Source organism: Polyodon spathula, chromosome 9 (assembly GCF_017654505.1).
Source record: "Polyodon spathula isolate WHYD16114869_AA chromosome 9, ASM1765450v1, whole genome shotgun sequence".
Taxonomy (NCBI): Eukaryota; Metazoa; Chordata; class Actinopteri; order Acipenseriformes; family Polyodontidae; genus Polyodon; species Polyodon spathula.
Window position 1 is genome coordinate 41,076,744 of NC_054542.1, and position 14,892 is coordinate 41,091,635.

Consider the following 14,892-nt stretch of genomic DNA (forward strand, 5'->3'; position numbering starts at 1 on the left):
AGTCAAAGGTAAACTTGTTGGCCTCAATGAGAAACGTTACCAAACACTACGTTCGAACAGAAGAACCTCATCCCAACCGTCAAGCATGGTGGTGGGAATGTGATGGTTTGGGGCTGCTTTGCTGCCTCAGGACCTGGGCGGCTTGCCATCATTGACACAACCATGAATTCTGCATTATATCATAAGTTTCTAGAGGAGAATGTCAGGCCACCTGTCCGTGAGCTGAAGCTGAACCGAAAAGTGGGTCATGCAGCAAGACAATGATCCTAAACATACAAGCAGATTTACAAAAGAATGGCTGCAGAAGACCGTGTTTTAGAATGGCCTAGTCAAAATCCGGTCCTAAACCCCATCGAAATGTTGTGGCAGGACCTGAAGCGAGCTGTCCATGCAAGGAAGCCCTCAAATGTCACAGAGGTGAAGCAGTTCTGTAAGGAGGAATGGGCCAAAATTCCTCAAAACCGATGTGAGAGACTGACCAACATTTACAGGAAACGCTTAGTTGAAGTCATGGCTGCTCAAGGGGGTGCCACCAGTTACTGAATCTAAAGGTTCACATACTTTTTCACACGCATATGGAATGTTGAATCATTTGTGGATAAATTAAAAAAGTATCATGTTTTTGTGTCATTTGTTTAATCAGGTTATCTTTATCTATTATTAGGACTTAGATTAAGATCTAATAACATTTTAGGTTTGAAATATGTGAAAATCCTAAGTGGTTCACAAACTTTTTCTCGGCACTGTATTTTGAGTTGACGTTTAGTTAATATCTAGTAACCTGCCTAAAAGGAACTGTTTCCTCACTGCTTGTATGTCATACAGACTACAGAATCATATGCAACTGTGGAACTGGGCATTGGAAGCATCAGTGCCTAATGAATCTGTATTAAAATGTAACTTTTACAAAGATTCTCAACCACTGTGTAGTAATAATTATATGCACTCTGTTGTCAAATACAACTTGCAATCTGAAGCTAAATACTAATCCTCTAAATCTGGCATTGATTGGATGAATTCACAAATCAATTCAGTTTGATGACCTAAGCTCTCTAGGGAAGAGAATCGCCCTTGACTTCCCAAAACCAGCCCACAGTCTGGCACATTTCAACCTTGGGAGATCTATCTTGGCCAAGTTAGATTTATAACATACATCTCATACACGATGATAATAACGGCCAGGTGCAGCTAATCACATTTACTTCTCCTTGTCTGCTCAAGGAGGCGGCCATATAGGCAAAAAGTCTGCTAATCAGATTTTTGGTGTGACGCTAACATTGCACCAGGTGCAAGCATGTGAAGCTAAACATGACAATCATTTTTTCTAAAACTATACTAGGAAAAACTATTTGTAATTTTTTTTTTTTGGTTTTTTTTAATGAAATATCAATGAGAAAACTAGAGTCCATGAAGAAATGTTTGGGTAGAGATTTATAGCAAACTAAAAACAATGTATTATTATTATTATGGCCTAAGACATCGCAGATTTAAAAACAGGTCAACATTTGGCCAGGCTAAATTAGACAATCTGTTGCTAGTTTAGCCTGGCTAGGCGTATAAAGGAGGAGCTGGTTGTGCGTACAGTAACTCAAAATAAACATCTCCATCGCTGCTATAAAACTGAAAAGCCTGCTTCAGAGGCCAGTAAATAGTGCATGGTAAATACCTTGGGAGACATCCAAGTTCTCACAAACCACCCTTTACAAATTCCGTAAATGTCACACTTAGGCACCCTATCTGTGACCTGTTAAAAGCACACCATCGCACTCAAAGTCTTCCTGTACAGAGTTACTGCCTCCTGAATCGAGTGGCATTGATTACAATCAGAACCTCACAATGGCTGTCTACTGTATATATTGCTGTAGTTGATAAATAGTTAAATGTATGAATATGGGTAAATCAAATTATATTACTTTAACCTAGTTTTACACATTAACACAAAAAACAGATATTGGATAATGATGTAGTTTTCTGTAACAGTTTGCTTACCTAATACTGTAGTTTTAAGGGGCTAAAAAAAAAAAAAAAACCCAGGAAATTCCGCTTTCAAATCCCATTTTAACCACTAGTTAATTGTTTGAAACAAAACCATACAGACACTTACTGTAAGAAAAAGAAATAAATTCAGTGAAGCATATGACTCGATTAAAGTGAATGGAGCTGCATGCCCATCTTGCTGACAGCCATTGCGAGGTTGTGACTGTAATCAAAACCATTTGATTGAGGAGGCAGAAACACTGTAAAGGAAGTTTCTGAGTGAGTGTTAGCTTACCGAGAATGGTCTTTGATCCTGTTTTGTATAATCGCACTTAGCAGGAAAACTGCTGCGCACAAAGGTCGTTTATTTATTTATTTTTAAAAAAATATATATATATATATTTTTAAAAAATAAATACAAAACCTTTTTGGGTCATATCTTATTTCTATTACCTCTACAAATGCAGTGTAAAGTATTTACAGTCCTATATAAATTTAGCAACAACTATTCACATATATTTAATAAATAAAATGCCACTGAATTGTTAGATTTCGACTGCGAACTACTTCAAAATGTAGGAGATTGTGAAGCATAACGCAAGCCATCATAATTGTAGCTTTTTTTTTGTAAAACAGACAAGCATCTCATTTACAGCAGCAATGTTTGGGACACCAAGGTTGCGCTTTTGATTATTGTCCGATGATGTTTTGTCAAGATCAATGCAATGTTGATTTAGTAAGGAAGAAGTGCATCCTCAACGTAAAAACTACTAGCAACTCACCCAGTTACCAAAGAAACAAAAAGCAGGGATGGAAATAAGACTCCCATTGCATAGCATTTGATTCACTCCTGGTTTTGCTATGAGTTTAAAAGAACGCACCCGGACTTGTTACCTATAGACTGTGGCTATTCAAACTTCTAGTAAAACCTAGAACGGGCGGATTTGCTATGCAATAGAAGTCTTATTTCCATCCCTGCAAAAAGCAAGTACAAATAAAATGTTTCGCCTCAAAACTATAAAGAATAAAACAACATCAATTTAACAAATTCTGCAAGAAAAATAAAACAGAAGAAAGGAGCAGTTTAATTGGTGGCAAACTTTTCACTTGCTTTAAACTGGGTCTCCACAGTGAGGAAATGATCCATGCCTAACGCCACTCAAAAAAGAAGACTACTTCGCTGATTCAACATTTTCTGTTCCCTTGTCTTTGGTTTCCTCATTTTAAACCATGCCCAAAGGTTTATACTGATTGTATAAAAAGATCTGCTTCAATACTAAACATTACTTTTTCTGGTTCGTCATGCAGATTTACACATTATTGTTGGTGCTGGTTTTGCTTTAGTAAATTCGGTATTCTGTGTTTTGTATAAATCTTTTATCCTGCAGGGTACAAAGTGATGATGATGTCATCGTGCCAAGCGAACAATGACCAGCAGCTGTCAGTCAATAGAAGGCAGAGTGGCTTGAAATGCTTGATGTGTTTCTTCAGCCTCCTGTTTGATAGAGTTTAGAGGCAATGAGGTACTGTCCAAGGCCAGAACCTTCTGAACAAGCATCTGGGAACTGGAAACTGCAGAGCTTAGAAGCCAAAAACAGGACCAACACAGAATATCCTAAAGAGCATTGACATGCTTGCTGCACATACAGTACTGCTGAAGGATACCCAATTACATAACTTTCTCAAGCTTATCGTCTATCAAAAATGAAGATGCAAAAAAGAAGGGGGTTATTACTATACTAGAGTAACAGGAAACCATTTATATTTTTCCCCAGAGCAACAAAGATACTGCAACTGATCATAGACAAGGCCAGTAACTAGAGTTCAAATGCAGTGCTTTACTTCTCTCTGAAAGACTTGCAAATCCTTCCAAGAGTAGTGGTTGACTTTATGACATGAGCACGCCATAACTACAAAATTTGATTCATAATAATTGGATAGGCTGTTCCCTTGATTTACGTACGTAGGAAGGTTAGGAAGTTTTCTATACAGTATTTGTAAAGAAATCCATCACCCACTGGTACATCAGACAGGTCTTACAAACTTCACGGCACAAACAACGATGCTGTTTGCCATTATTTCTTGTTCAATAATTTATCTTTTCATTATTATCTATGCCGAACCTGGACTGGCATTCCATGAACTGGCATCAATCTGACAACCTGCTGTATAAAATTGTACATCAGCATTACCACTGGGAAGAGAACTACTACCTTGCAATTTCATTGTGAACGCCTGGCTCAGGGCTAGATTATAAACAGTTTATAGGCTATTGATGCATAAGCCTCCAAAGCTTTGTCATTTAAACCCCCTGTTGTATCAGAATTGGACCGCTTTATATACGTATTAGCTTCAAAAATTATTATTTTTTTTTTAAGTTGTGGTTTCTTTTTGGACAGTGAATCTCAGATCTGTGACATCAAGTCTAAGCCTCATTGAGCCCACATTTTTTTGCTAGATTTTTGCCTGTGGGAAAGTATCACACAAACTAGCTGTAAATGCTGTTCCCTGCTTTCCTTTATCAGTTTGACCTGTTTACTGCAACAGCTCAACAGTTGTACTGTAGGTTTGTAAACTGGAACATGCACATTGTTACAAGACAGCGAACATACGCATCTGTTTCTCAGAGTTTTTATCAGAAGTACTGGGACCACACACATTTTAATATGAGTCTGTTTCTGGAATATCTTTCAACAAGAACAGTTAAGTAGTCTCCCATGTCTTTTTGCTGATATAATTACCAATAAAAGAGGATTAGATCAGTACTTGTGTAATGTAGTGGATTGACAATAATGGTGGAAAAAAAATAGGCAAGTTTCCTTACAAACTGCCATAGATTAGCATATACCTTCAAAAAGCATCAGGGATATAGTGGTTAACCCTCCACGTCTCTCGCGTTTTTTGTCTCATTTTCAAACAGTGCCAACAAGTTTTGTGAAGTGAACAAACTATAGCGTGCACGGGGAAGGCAGCAGCATGGTTGCTAGGTGACGTAATCACATACAAAGACATAAGCCCGATATATGCTCCTTGCAAAGGAGCCGGCTCTTTTGTACAGCGGTTCGGCACTATGCTTTAGTGAGAGAGGTGCCAGGTTTGCGCCCGCCCTCCACCTGTATGTGGATTGCCTCGCCTGTGTGATGCACTTGCCAGCATTAACCAAGTTTGCTACAATATATTAAGGCAATTATGTTTGACGTGGCAGTCATTAAATGCTAGATAATTGCTAACAGGTGACTTAACAAAAGAAAAAGACAGCTACAGTGGATATCAATGCTATTTAAAACCAAACAAAAGTTTTTGTATACAAAGACATTTTTTAAATAGCGTTCTGGACTGGCTGCTTGAATTTTGCATTTAAAGTTTCTAAAGTCCTGTTAGATTTTATAGGGCATCTACTGTACTATAATGACTACTCTGCACAGAATTAGATTGGCTGAGATGATCCATGTGGTTTATTATGAATTATAAAACAGCTTTGATAAATGAAATGCTGTGATTGGCTGAACAAGATACATGACCTTCAGGAAGAATTACTGGGGACTCATCCTCTCTGAAGATCAAAGCAGTTTTAAAAACTTCTCTTAGCCGTGCTGGCTTTGGACTTCAGGCTGCTCATATACAGTGCCTACAGAAAGTCTACACCCCCTTTCAAAATGTTCATCTTTTGTTGCCTTATTGAAATGCATTAAAAGTATTTTTTTTCATTTATCTACACATCCTACCTCACAACTTCCAAGTGAAAAAAATATTATAGAAATTTGAAGAAAATTAAGTAAAAATAAAACTGAAATAGCTTGTAACAGCAATCTTAAATTAGCTCAGATGTAACCAATTGCCTTCAAAATCACACACCAAGTTAAGTGGCCTCCACCTGTGTTTAATTGTAGTGATTCACATGATTTCACGATAAATTCAGCAGAAAAACTTTCCCCTTAACAGTGTGGAGTATGGTGTGTAGATAAGTGGAAAAAAATCCTAATTTAAATGCATGAAACTCTGAGGCACTGACACAACAAAATGTGAAAAAAGTTCAAGGGGGTGTAGACCTTCTATAGGTATTGTATTCAGCATATTTTAAGTATTTTTGTATCAGTCAAATAATAACAAAAACTAAGTAGGACACGATAAAATAAAAATACAAATAAATGTCCTTGAATTTCTTTAAAATCTCACAACGCACCCAGGTGTGTGTGGTAAGATATGTCTACACACCAGAAAAAGAAGGGAAGTCTGTCCAATAGAACCTAAGATACTTCTTTCACATTGTCGCACAACAGCCATCATATCCACAAGACTTTCGATTATTTAATGCATGTGTATTCCAGCGTTCCTTATATAGAAATCTAATCATAGGACAGCTAATGAAATACTTTCAATCTCATTGAAAAAGCTTTATAAACGGGCAAAGATTAGAACAGTACTGAATCGAGACCTTCCCTAAACCTAGTTTACATGCCTGCGTTGCTGAAAGAGTTCAGTGAATGTGTTCCTTTTGTACCCTCAAGAAGTTCCATTCCAAAATTCTACAGTTCCATTCCATCATTCAACACAGCTATCCTCTGACACCGGGATCCTAAAGCACCATTCTCTTTTTTTAGAGGGCATTACCAGAGAAGAGATGATCAACACAGTATATTACAGAAAGTGAGGTAATGGAGAGAAACAATAATTCAGGGTGGAGATATCACAGGTTGTTATTCTGTTCTAGAAAATTGCACTCAAAATGATCAACTTGAACTAAAATGGCCTGCATGAGAAAACTGTCTATAAATATACCCGATCATGTGAGAAGCCCATTACTGCTGGAACTATTAATTGCCACCCAATGGAGTGGCAAGCCTACTGCACACCCCTTTCACACCCACTAACCTACTGTAAATGAATGCTCCTGTAGCTATTACAGCCTGGCCATCAATTTCTATGTCGTCAGAATGCATGTCAGGTTGTATTAGTGCGAGACCTGAACTCAATAACTTGAATAACATCTGACTCATTGTGTGACTCTGAGCAAGTCACTTAACCTCCTTGTGCTCTGTCCTTCTGTTTTAAGTGACTCTGCAGCTGATGCATAGTTCACACACCCTAGTCCTGTATCTTGTAAAGCGTTATGTGATGGTGCTCCACTATAAAAGGCACTACATAAAAACAAAGATTATTATTATTATTATTAGTAGTAGTAGTAGTATTATATCATGCAAAGGCAAGGCAGTCAATGGCTGGAACAATCCTCACAATCCTCACAATCCTCACAATGCTCACAATACTCAATTTTAATTTTAACAATCTTAACTGTTGGTTTTAGGTAGAAATTTGCAGCATGATTGTGGTTCACAATAATTGGTTTAGATGGTATTTAGAGTTTTAGAACTTTCTTTATTCTGGATTCACAAAGTTTTATGGATAATAAACATGAAACACTGAGTTCAGCAGCAGCTCTCGAGTTGTACTTGTTCGTTCAACAGAATGCAGAATGCACTACAGGCTGGATCAGGAAAGTATTTAGGTTTAAGAGCCAGCAGCAACTAGCGAATCAAGTTTTCTTTAGCATCGCAGTCAGTACGCACTCTCTGCACAGAACCTATTCATTAGAATTAGATCTTTGTTGATCTAGTCTATGTTACATGTTTATAGTGAAACACATTCTAACAAGTAGAGCTGGAGAGCAGCTTAACTCAGTTTTAACACTAACACTGAAATAAACAAAGTATTTGAGTAATTGCACTGAAACTACTTAAAACATGCCAGAACTTGTCATATTTCCTTCTCTGGAACAGTAACATTTTTAATTGTAAACTTAATGTGGTCTTCTAGTTTCCTCAACGCAAACAGCTTTATAACCAATACATAAAATAAATAAACATGTCATTTTCAACTTCCTTGCCTTTATGTGAATGTTGAATTGATAATGTATCCACGATCAGGTTGGGCCAATAAACTATATGATTTCACCAGGATTTCCTGGACAGGAACAATTTAAATAAATAAACAGCATGTTTCAACCCTAGTGGTCAACAACACTTCCTGTTTCAGCACTAGTTTCCACTGCATCCTCACCCTAGGATGTGTGCCAGTTACTGTTTCTACACTATCTCTGTCAGTCCAGACTGAATGTCTCCAGGTAGAAACTGTGCAGATTTAATCAGCTTGGGATACTGTCAAGTAGAGCTGCACAAACTGATTATTCGATTATTTCGATAAGCTTACCACAGGTGAGGGTCATTGGTGTTGACTGGGCTAATTTACCATTCAAAATTAAACAACTAAAGAAACAGCTGCTTGGAGTTGTGCTGATCGCTGTTCTCCACAGAGTCTTCAACACAAACCCAAGCAGATGTTTCTTCACTTGTTTCATTTTGAATGGTAAATTCGTGCAATCAATAACAATGACCCTCACCTGATTGTCAGCACCTGCTTGCAGTGGATAGCTCAATCTGAACAGTTGTTTATGCAGCACTACTGTCAAGGTTAAAGTGTTACTAAGTGTTACTAAGTGTAAATACTACCCCCTGTAGTATTTAAAGCAGATTACTTTACCTTTGCTGTATCCTATGTTGCCCATACCATAGCACATTTTGTTCAACATATTCTTAAAAGTTTAGATTTTATTTTTTTTACTCGGGAACTTTCGCCAGGAGAAAGATGTTTTACTCTCAACATCACAGTGTATCCAATTTATGCTCCCTCCTGCAACAATGCTGGTGCTGTGGTTGAAATCAGCACTAATGCAGGGGGGAGTGTGATCTTATATTTGGCTTTACAGTATCTGTTATATTTCAAGTTCATCAAGACACTTTGCTGTTCTCACATTGGCTGAAGTGCAGCTACCATAGATGGTGGACTAACTACGCTGCTTTATTGTCCTCATTCACCAAAACAAGACTATACAACCTCAGCAAGCTGAGAGGCCACAGATGTAAAGAAACCCCATCAACTGCTATGTCACTACATTATACAGGGTTTAATTAATAAAATGACATATAAATACAAATAAATCAATACAAATTAAAAAATATGCAATTAAAAAGTCTTCATAGAGAGTCCACACCAGTGGGCAATACACTGTAAGGACCCCATAGAGCACAAAGGTATGTATTTTGGGAATGGAGGGATTCTGTATGAAGAGTGGGTAGAAGGAATGGAAGGTGGAAAGTGTAAGGTGCTTGTTGTCTTATACAGTAAGATCTTTGCACAGCCCACATATCCACTGGTGTTACATTTGAAATGCATTGTCTTGCCTTGAATAGTAGACTTTCACAGCCCTTCTTTGTGTTCATTCATCAATCTCTAACTTTCTCTTCCTGTTGTTTATTTGTTTACACACAGCCACTACTAATGGCACTTGAATTAGTTCATTATTGCTTTTTTCCATAATACCCAGTAATTTGACTGAGTTGCTAGCCACCAATTCTCCTACCTTTTTGTAAAGGCTACGTGTGATATCGCTCAGCTACAGTAATCCTCAGGAGCCCTAACAATGAAATGAACAAGCTACCAATCCCTTGTTTTAATTAGATGAATATCCTGCGGGTTGCAGACACTTCAATGAATCGCTCAATGTAATATTAATGCTTTCTCCATTTTCAGACTGTATAGGGGGAATGAAAAACCTCCTTGTGTACCCTGGGTTTAGCACCCAAGAATAACAAAAAAACATGCTGTATGCTAACGAGAAGCTGCTTCAGTTATTATTGATTTGCCCTGCAGAGCTTTGTGCAAAAATAACTAGAATAAGGTTTCATTGCGCCACATATCTTCCAGCTTCTATTTGCTCTGTAAACAAATTCAAACACGTTACCATTTGTAAATGAAGACATGTTTGAATTAGTTTAGTACTTTAGTTCATGCTGCATGCAGTTGCTGGGTGACTATCTGACCCTGACTTTTAACAGTGCAGTTCAATGCCTAGCCATGGTGGTTCAATGGTCAAGTGAGGAAATGGTCAAGTTGATTTTGCCATTTTCTTGATTCAAAAGCAAGGTCAAGCGTGTGTTCCTATTTAAACTCGTGACATAACCTGGTTGGCTAAAATTGCTATGCAATGCAAGTCTTCTTTTCTTTGCTATTCTAATGATACAAAAGCAGCACCTCAATGACAGTATGGCTGGGAATCAGACGATAAGTTACCTTAGCTTTTGAACTTCTGAACTGTACCTGCAATTAACTGTCGATAGCAATTTATGCAAAATGTCTTTAATAAATTACTACCAACGGTATATAAAGTTAGAGCCTTCCCCCTTTATGTTAGCTGTTGCAGGCAAGGGTAGTATTAATTAAAAGTTTTCTTTTTTAAATAATATATTGTAGCTATACAGAACCTGGAACCCTGTTCCCTAAGATCCATCTCCATCTTTTTAGCGTTAAAAGGTGTCCTAGTGCCAAGGCATCTATTTTTTGTTTGTTGCTTCATTGTTACTTCTGCTCATTCCAACTGTACAAGGATAGAATAGGACAGCAGTTTCACCCATTCCAAAATTTAATACAAGCTTGATTAGCCACACTGTGTATGTAATAAGCTCAAGAATGTCTTATTAAACTCATGGTAAATACACTCATAGTAAGAACAGCTATGCAACGGGAGTGTTTTACAGTAAGTACCTTAACAAAGGTAAGATTATAGACATGCTGGGAATGGATCATCCCATTGTAATGGTGTTAAACCATTTGCAATTTAAAAACAGAGGGGTGATGCTTTGGGCTTACCTTGTTGAGGTGTGGATTCCTGGTGATGTCATAGCCTCTCTTTTTGGTGGGTACTATCCCAGAGTGGCTAGTTCTTGCAATCCCCAAGGTTGCTCTGCTTGTGGGACATACTGATGGAAAACCTGCATTTCTGGACAGAATTTTCTTCAGGTTATTGGTAGCTGTTTTGCAGAATGACTGCATGTTCGTGTTGAGCAATGTGTTTATATTTCCTGCATACAAAAAAAAAAAAAAACACAAGAACAATACACTCATCTGACTGTGAATACACACAATTATTTAGAAAAATACAAATTATTTAGTTGTTTCGTTTTTAAATCGGGGGCTTTAAATTACTTTATAAAAAATGGCAAAATCTAAAAATCATCTTTCTACTGTACAGGCAAAATAACGTTCTTGACAAAAACAAGTCAATTAGGCCTAGTAGTCGTCCTCGTATCTTGCAGAACACAGTATAGCAGCACTCAAGCACTCAACAGCAAAACAACAGGTGGAAAATAATACATATTAATCAATCCTTTTCAAGCTATACGCAATTTCTAATAATGTAACATCACCAAAAACTGGAACATGTTAACAATGACTGTGCAGACGTTAGCATCAGAAACCATGCCTTTCGGAACCCGATGTGTAAAGCTCCCATGAAACTTTACGTACCTTGAAATGGATATTGTATCAATATATCCTTACTTTTAATCGAGTCAATTTTACAAGGTGTGTGCTGTATTTTACAGTGTCCTTTTCCCTGTAATAATCTACGGCTCTTGACGTAGTCTACAACAACAGCAGATACAGGTCGACTGTGCCAGTGACATTGACACTGTTTCTCTTTCCTCGCCCCTCCCTTCTCTTCTCCTCCACCCGCCTCTTCATCGAGAGAGAACCAACCGGGCTGCTAATGCAGAAGGCACGGCACACGCCTCGTTCTTTACGGGACAAAACTAAAAAATTGGGAAGAAATGCTTACCCCTCTTGTCCAAGCACTAAGGGCTTTTCCAGCGGCCGAAGAAAAGAAAAGGCGTTGTGTATACAGAACACTCCGAGGGCTTTCATTTGAAGTGGCTATACTGTATTTTAACAACCCTCGAGTTTTGTAACAAAAGAAAAAGGCATGTTGTCCACTGAGTCATTTTAACATTCATTTTGTTAACTGCACATATATATATATATATATATATATATATATATATATATATATATATATATATACACACACACACACACACACACACAATATTTAAACCATTTCATCTCATGATAGTTATGTTTATATTATGTACATCATTCGTATATACTGTTTAGCATATTTCACTGCTATAGTTGACAAATATATTTACACAGCAGTATTGCATATTGATATATTTCCCTAGAAAATGGTATGAGCTGCTATAATAATGGTTTGACTATTTTTAGGGTTATGCCTATTGGTAAAATCTGCAATAGTAGTTTTGTTGTTTGTAAATCTGAATATCCCTCTGTTCTTGGAATTACTGGCTGATATGTACAGGTAACTGTGTAAACACAGGATTAACTGTGTTTAAAAAGGACTGATTTACTAGCGGATAGTGAGCGGGTTTAGTGTGCTGTTCAGTTGTTGTTCAGTGGGATTGTTCAACACACATTATGGTTTAATAAATGCATACACAGTTGCAGTAGTGGTTGCAGCAGTAAACAAGCGCTTGTGAGATATTAGGAATCACCAGGTCTCTCTGTCTCTCGTTTGTGGATTCGGGTGTTCGTCCTTGTTTGCCATTGTGAGATATTAGGAATCACCAGGTCTCTCTGTCTCTCGTTTGTGGATTCGGGTGTTCGTCCTTGTTTGCCATTGCACACGACCAGATTTCTGCAAGTAGTGTGTGTTTCAGGCTTGTTGTAACCATTCAACAAAAGCAGTGCCCAGGTGCAAAAAGCACAAATCCCTTTCTTGAATTCTAATTGTGTTTGCTTCATTGTTGCATGAGTTTTAAGATGGGTGCTGCCTGTGTAATGTAACCAATTTAAATCTACTGGTTTAATGTCTATATACTATATGATATACAAGATGTATTGTAATTTTAGTGCTGCCATGGCAGAATGGCTATAAAATAAGGTACGTTGTTTTGGTTTACTTAAAAATGATAAAGTAAAGAACTATAAAAAGCATGGTATATCATGGTACAGCGCAGTATATGTATATTGGTGTAGGATTTATTTATTTAAATTTTTTGCAAATTTTCCAAAAGGAACAATTCACCCAATAAGGTTACCAGACCAGAGGGTAAATACTTCAGGTATCGTAAGCAGTATTCTGTTGGTTATAAATCATTTTAGTTGGTGTTATCACTAGCCAGCTTATATAGATGACACTGGAGAACATGTACCAGCAAGAGGAAGCCATTCCGCCCAGCTGCGTTTGTCTGGTTCCTAGTAGCTGATTAATTGGGTCTTAAAGGAGCTAAGTGATTCTGCCTCAACAGTATCCCATTTCATGCCCTCACCACTCTCTGTGTGAAGAAGTCTCCTTCCCTCTGTCCTGAGTCTGTGTAGCTCTGCTTCATTTCCAGTTGTGTCCTCTGGTCCTGGTTTCTGTCCTGCACTTAAAGTATTGCTTAGGGCTAACTATGTCTGCTCCTTTTAAGATTTTAGTCAGTGGCATTGGAGGACTTTGGAGAGTTGCATATGTCTCTAGAACATAAGAACATAAGAAAGTTTACAAACGAGAGGAGGCCATTCGGCCCATCTTGCTCGTTTGGTTGTTAGTAGCTTATTGATCCCAAAATCTTGTCAAGCAGCTTCTTGAAGGATCCCAGGGTGTCAGCTTCAACAAAATTAACGGTGGTGTTGATTCCAGACCCTCACAATTCTCTGTATAAAAAAGTGTCTCCTATTTTCTGTTCTGAATGCCCCTTTTTCTAAACTCCATTTGTGACCCCTGGTCCTTGTTTCTTTTTTCAGGCTGAAAAAGTCCCTTGGGTCGACACTGTCAATACCTTTTAGAATTTTGAATGCTTGAATTAGGTCGCCACGTAGTCTTCTTTGTTCAAGACTGAACAGATTCAATTCTTTTAGCCTGTCTGCATATGACATGCCTTTTAAGCCCGGAATAATTCTGGTCGCTCGTCTTTGCACTCTTTCTAGAGCAGCAATATCTTTTTTATAGCGAGGTGACCAGAACTGCACACAATATTCAAGATGAGGTCTTACTAGTGCATTGTACAGTTTTAACATTACTTCCCTTGATTTAAATTCAACACTTTTCACAATGTATCCGAGCATCTTGTTAGCCTTTTTTATAGCTTCCCCACATTGTCTAGATGAAGACATTTCTGAGTCAACAAAAACTCCTAGGTCTTTTTCATAGATTCCTTCTCCAATTTCAATATCTCCCATATGATATTTATAATGTACATTTTTATTTCCTGCGTGCAGTACCTTACACTTTTCTCTATTGTAAGAGAAATGTATTGGGTCTGCATAGCTAATTGTAGTGTGAGTCACTTTTAATCTGTAAATTTACAGAATGTCGAGCTTCAAGGCTCAATATTTCAAAATACGGGTCTCTAAAAAAAATGTATGCATCTTGAGGAATACAGCAAGGACTGCCATTGAAGTAGGATAACAATATTTAGCAGTAAAAATTGGTAGGATGTAGACCTGCTGTGATGGTTTCACTTAAGCCTGAAATGGTCAACTGGGAAGACCTCTTGAAAATGGCTAATCTAACATTGCATGACTATTTGCTTAAATAGTAAAATAGTCAAGATTGGTGGACGTTACCAGGGAGGGCTAGCTGTTCTGGAGTCCCTGGCAATTAATCTTTTTGATATAATGATTTTCAGGGATATCAGCATCATCAGTGGAAAAGGCTCTGTGGTCCAGTGACTAGAGAAAAAGGCTTGTAACTAGGAGGTCCCAGTTTAAATCCTGGCTCTGCCACTGACTCACTGTGTGACCCTGAGCAAGTCATTGAACCTCCTTGTGCTCCTTAGTTCATAAACCCTAGTCTCTGTAAGTTGCCTTGGATAAAGGCATCTGCTAAATAATAAAGTTAGTGAATTACTGTTTTAATTTATCTCAAATACCATATGTCACCATCTTCAAACTGGCAAACCACTTGAGACTCGTAGATAAACCCTTTAGTCTTGCAAAGCTTTCCTTTTACTAACAACATACCCATAAAAAACACTTTGGGCACAATTCAATTTTAACACATGATCGTAATGAATCTAAATT

The 14,892-nt window shown here is 37.7% G+C and overlaps 1 protein-coding gene across 2 annotated transcripts in view; it reads right to left on the reverse strand.

Moving 5' to 3' along the window:
- The window catches only part of LOC121320854 (NADP-dependent malic enzyme, mitochondrial-like), a 64,084-nt gene extending 52,558 nt beyond the window's left edge, over positions 1–11,526 (reverse strand). Inside the window, exons 1-2 of one of the 2 annotated variants that reach the window (XM_041259569.1) lie at positions 11,371–11,526; positions 10,681–10,892 (exon numbers count right to left, since the gene is read on the reverse strand). In XM_041259569.1, coding sequence (XP_041115503.1) covers positions 10,681–10,863 — 183 coding nt within the window. In that variant the 5' untranslated portion in view covers positions 10,864–10,892; positions 11,371–11,526. Of the gene's footprint in view, positions 1–10,680; positions 10,893–11,337 lie in introns of both variants that reach the window. The other variant, XM_041259568.1, reaches the window with a different exon arrangement.
- Between the last annotated feature and the right edge of the window lie 3,366 nt (positions 11,527–14,892).